The sequence below is a fragment of the Salvelinus sp. IW2-2015 genome, linkage group LG26 (genome assembly GCF_002910315.2).
Source record: "Salvelinus sp. IW2-2015 linkage group LG26, ASM291031v2, whole genome shotgun sequence".
In the NCBI taxonomy this organism is placed as follows: Eukaryota; Metazoa; Chordata; class Actinopteri; order Salmoniformes; family Salmonidae; genus Salvelinus; species Salvelinus sp. IW2-2015.
The window spans coordinates 26,808,296-26,813,350 of record NC_036866.1 but is presented as its reverse complement, the minus strand read 5'-3'; the positions used below and the strand labels follow the sequence as shown (position 1 = coordinate 26,813,350).

General features: G+C 48.3%; 1 protein-coding gene across 1 annotated transcript in view; it reads left to right on the top strand.

The window, feature by feature from the left end:
- The window catches only part of LOC111952759 (metabotropic glutamate receptor 3-like), a 21,412-nt gene extending 16,357 nt beyond the window's left edge, over positions 1-5,055 (top strand). The window contains exons 3-6 of the mRNA XM_023971657.2: positions 3,596-3,838; positions 4,031-4,220; positions 4,375-4,684; positions 4,858-5,055. Coding sequence (XP_023827425.2) covers positions 3,596-3,838; positions 4,031-4,220; positions 4,375-4,684; positions 4,858-5,055 — 941 coding nt within the window. The remainder of the gene's footprint in view (positions 1-3,595; positions 3,839-4,030; positions 4,221-4,374; positions 4,685-4,857) is intronic.

The following is a 5,055-nucleotide window of genomic DNA, read 5'->3' as shown; positions in this document are numbered from 1 at the left end:
TCCTTAGGCAGACCTGAGTGATTTCCGCCCCCCAAAAATCCTGAAAACAAAATTGAGCTTTTTGGTCTTAATTTAAGGATCGGGTTAGACATGACGGGTCAGAAGTGTGGTTAAAGCTATGGTTAGGGTTAGGTTTAATGACTTTGTGGCTGTGCCAGCTAGTGACCACTCTGCAGAGCTGCGCTCAGTACATGAATCCTCCCAATAAATGCTAATCTGCTGGAAGGAGGGATGGAAGTGAAGGGAGGGAAGGGATGATGGCACCCAGGCAAGAACTTGTGAAGTGTTTATGATGGGAATCCCTGTTTCCATGTGTGAAACGGGGTGGGGAGGGAGAGAGAAAGTGAAGGTTGTTCTCTGGCATGTAACCGTTACAGTAAGTTCTCAGCTCAATACGGCCCTGAAGGCACAACGCCTCTCCTCGCTCTGCTAACACACACACACACACACACACACACACACAACACACACACACACACACACACACACACACACACACACACACACACACACACACACACACACACACACACACACACACACACACACACACACACACACACACACACACACACACACACACACACACACACCACACATAAAGGAGCAGAGGACAGGGAATATGACAACTATTGAACAGGAGGGTGCATGTGTGTGTCTGTCTGTATGTGTGTCTGTCTGCGTGTGTGTGTGTGTGTGTGGTGGTGTGTGTGTGTGTTGTGTGTGTGTGTGTGTGTGTTGTGTGTGTGTGTGTGTGTGTGTGTTGACTGATTTGTTTACTGCAGATGGGGGACGGTAGGTGGGAGTTGAATGATGTCTTTGAAAAGTGTGTGGGTGGGGGGTGTCTGCGATTTCATGACAGCAAAAAATACAAAATCTGAAGCTGTGGCTTCTTGCAAAGCTCTGAGTGTGTGTGTGTTGTGTGTGTGTGTGTGTGTGTGTGTGTGTGTGTGTGTGTATGTTGTGTGTGTGTGTGTGTGTGTGTGTGTGTGTGTGTGTGTGTGTGTGTGTGTGTGTGTGTGTGTGTGTGTGTGTGTGTGTGTGGTGTGTGTGTGTGTGTGTGTGTGTTGTGTGTGTGTGGTGTGTGTGTGTGTTTAGCAGTGTTGGGGCTGTAGAGTAATAATATGGGGAGAGAGAGTAAACAATAGACGGATGGTGTAGACAGATTTGCTCTGCATATGCATGCAGTGTAGTGCAGTGCTTTACTGTCTATCGTAAAGCTGCAGACTTCAGCCGTTTTCCAACATCAGTGAGGACTACGGCGGGAGTTCTTCATTCCGCTAGAGCTCTCAGCAAAGCAGATACTGCTGGGGAGACCTAGGCAGAGTCACGCTAACCTCGGAGCCTGAACTGGTCTCCCAGAGCTCTTAACCTAGAACAAGCTGAGGGGAGAGATATGCCTTTCCTCTGGGCTACCTATGTTCTCTAGACAGATATGGTCAGATACTGGGTCACATAGAACGTTATAGGAAGTTGCAGGACGAACAGTATACAGGTTTGTTAGGAGTGTGTGTGCCTTGGTGTGTTATGTGTGCGTGCATACGTGTGTATGTTCAGCAGTTGGCATTGACATGTGAGTGTGAGTGTACGTTGGACACAGGCACCAAACCTGAATGAACCAGATCCCACAGCCATAGAAACCAAATACCTGTACTGGTGGGGGTGGGGATCTGATAGCAACCAAATACCTCTACTGGTGGGGGTGGGGATCTGATAGCAACCAAATCCATTCTCTTCATGGTTGTTGTTTTTCTACCACCTTGTCTTTGTCAGATCTACACAGTCATCAAAATCTCCTCCAGTAGCCTTGGAGTGGCTATAACTTGCAGTGTTAAGTCAGTACTGACTGCCAGCAAGGTCTCAGGTCTCTGTCGGAAATAGAAGAGGTACTGGTGTTGGATCAGAGACATGTGAGTGCCCTCTGGGGACAGACAGCAGACTAATCCTGAATTCTCAAACACCTCCTTAACCAGGCACAAATCACTAATGTAGATCTGAGTGAGGGACTATAGGAGTCGGGTGTAGGGACAAGGGCTTGATTTGGAATTCAGCACACCAGTTCTAACACATAATCATAATGTGGCCAATTAACCTTTAACACAAAGCTGATATGCTAATAGGGTGCAGTTATGATAATGAGGGAGGTGTGTGTGTGTCTCTGTGTGTCTAACCTTATTGCTTTATTATATAGAGAGAGATTAGCTGCATTTTGCAGTATTACGAATGTTCAGCTATTCTCAGTCTTAAGATCTTATCAGCTTTTCCTTATTGAAATGATTTAACTTTTATTTCGGAAAGAAGCCTAAGCACTGCCAATATCCTCTGTGAGTGACAGAAAGAGAAGGAGGGATGTATTGAGGGTGGAGMGAGAGAGAAAGAGGGGGATAGAGAAGAGGTGGAGAGAGAGACTCAGGTTGTCTTTGTGATTTATGGATTTCATAAGCCCTAAACCCTCTCTGGTCTGACACTCCATACTTCTCTCATCTCATTGAGTCTTCACAGCTATCACAGCTTTAGTCCTAGTCAGCAGACACGCACGCACGCACGCACGCACGCACGCACGCACGCACGCACGCACGCACAACACACACACACACACACACACACACACACACACACACACACACAGGCTAACAAATGCAGTTACGTTCGCTCGCACACACAACAAACACACACACACACACACAACGATGTCAGCTTTAGTCCCAATCTGCCACCGTGCTCAGAACCATGTGCTATAAACCAGTTAGAAGGGGACCCAACAGACCACACACACACACACACACACACAGTTACGTTCGCACACACACACACACACTCCCATGAGTTTCCTCTAGAATACCAAGTGTTCCGTAGATGGTTGTCCTTATATGACCTGATCCTGAGGTGCATATAAAGCACAGGGTCTATGTCAAGCACATAACAGTGTCATGGGGAAACAGGCCTCACTAAGACACACTGAGAATTTACAGCCCCTCAGTAAACACACTCTGACTCTATCTTGGTCATTGTCACAGCTCTGTATAGGCCTACCTCATAGGGGTAAACATCAGTCAGTCACATCAGTCAGTCACCCTCATGCGTTTCCTCTTGAAGTGGAGTTTCAGTAAACCACACTCACACAATTACTAATTTTGTCCAGGCTTTAGCTCGACTTTTTGTGGTACAGAGGCAACAGGTTCAATCCCAGTCAGTAACATTAGTGTTGTGACACTCTCATAAAGCGGTGTATGTTCTGAGCTTCTTCTCTCTGCAGTTGTGTTGTTGAGTACAGGATATTGTCCTCAGTGAGATGCTGTAACAAAGGTCTTAAAGCTCCAGAAACACTTGCTACATTCTTAGTTTGTCACACCGACTGGCTCTGTACGTGGTGTATGTCTTGGAATCCAATACACCCCTCTGTGTGACACTGCTTTGTTCATATTGACTTTGAAATTGAAATCCTGACACTAGTTCCATTCTGTTTCTTATCTTCTATCCTCATCTCTCTTCTCTAATGCCCTACCATTCTCTTTCACTCCCCTGCTCCTCTCCTCTCTCCTCATCCTTCTCTCTCTCTTTCTCATTCTGTCTCCCCCCTCCTTCTCTCTCGTAGCTCCCTTCTCTCCTCCTGGTAGTGAAACCGTGGTGAAGTTTGATGCCTATGGCGACGGAATGGGACGCTACAACATCTTCAGTTACCAGCACAACGCTGATCGCTACGGATACGTGCCCATCGGTGAGTGGGCGGAGACTCTGAGCCTGAGCAGTGACCTGATTCGCTGGCCAAGTGAGGTGGTGCCCCCATCCCAGTGCAGCGACCCGTGTGCCCGCAACGAGATGAAGAAGATGCAGGCTGGTGAGGAACACACACACACACACATAGGGCTTAAGCAGATCTAGTGACAYCACTAGCAGAAGTTTCAGTGTAATTTGTTTTGGAAGAATGAAATGATTGGAGCAGCTGGCTCTCATGTAAACATCCTAGTTTCCTTTTCTTACATAAAAGCTGCCTAAGGTAATGTATTTGTTTTATACCTCTATCTTGTAGGAGAGTACTGTTGTTGGATCTGTACGGCGTGTGAGGCTCATGAGTACCTAGCTGATGAGTTCACCTGTTCGCCCTGCGCCCCTGGCCAGTGGCCCAGCGAAGACCTCACTTCCTGTTACGACCTGCCTGAGGACTACATCATGTGGGAGGATGCCTGGGCTATCGGACCAATCAGCATCGCTGTTGTTGGGTGAGAAGTTAGAGGAGAGGAAAAGTGATCAGTCTCATCAGTTGGGATAGGCCTAAAGTGTAGGCTTTTGTTCAGGCCCAGCATTAACACTAGACACTTTTCCCAAAGGGGATTCAACAAAGTAAACTGAAACTGATCTACTCACCATCTGCAGGTTCCTGTGTACATCGCTGGTGTTCTGGGTGTTTGTGAGACACAACAGCACGCCCCTGGTGAAGGCATCAGGCAGAGAGTTATGTTACATTCTACTGCTGGGTGTCTTCATGTCCTACTCCCTCACCTTCCTCTTCCTGGCCAAGCCCTCGCCTGCTATCTGCGCCATGCGACGCCTCGGCCTCAGCACCTCATTCGCTGTCTGCTACTCTGCCCTGCTCACCAAGACCAATCGGATCGCCCGGATCTTCAGTGGGGTGAAGGACGGGGGCGGGACCACGAAGCCGCGCTTCATAAGCCCCACGTCCCAGGTCAGAGGTCATCCTAGCTGTCAGAAGATGGGGGAGGGAAGAGGGAGGGAAAAAAGAGATGGAGGGAGAGATAGAGGAACAGAGGTAGGGAGAGATGGAAGGAGGAGGGAGATGGAGGCAGATTACAGATAGATCATTTAGATGATGGTGTTGCTCTTCCCTCCCCTCCCCAGGTGTTTATCTGTCTCAGTCTGATATCGGTCCAGTTAGTGTTGGTGTCAGTGTGGTTGCTGCTGGAAGTTCCTGGTACCAGGAGGTTTACGTTACCGGAGCGACGGCAGACAGTGATCCTGAAGTGTAACGTCCGTGACTCCAGCATGCTGCTGTCGCTAGGATACGACGTGCTCCTGGTCATCCTGTGTACCGTGTAG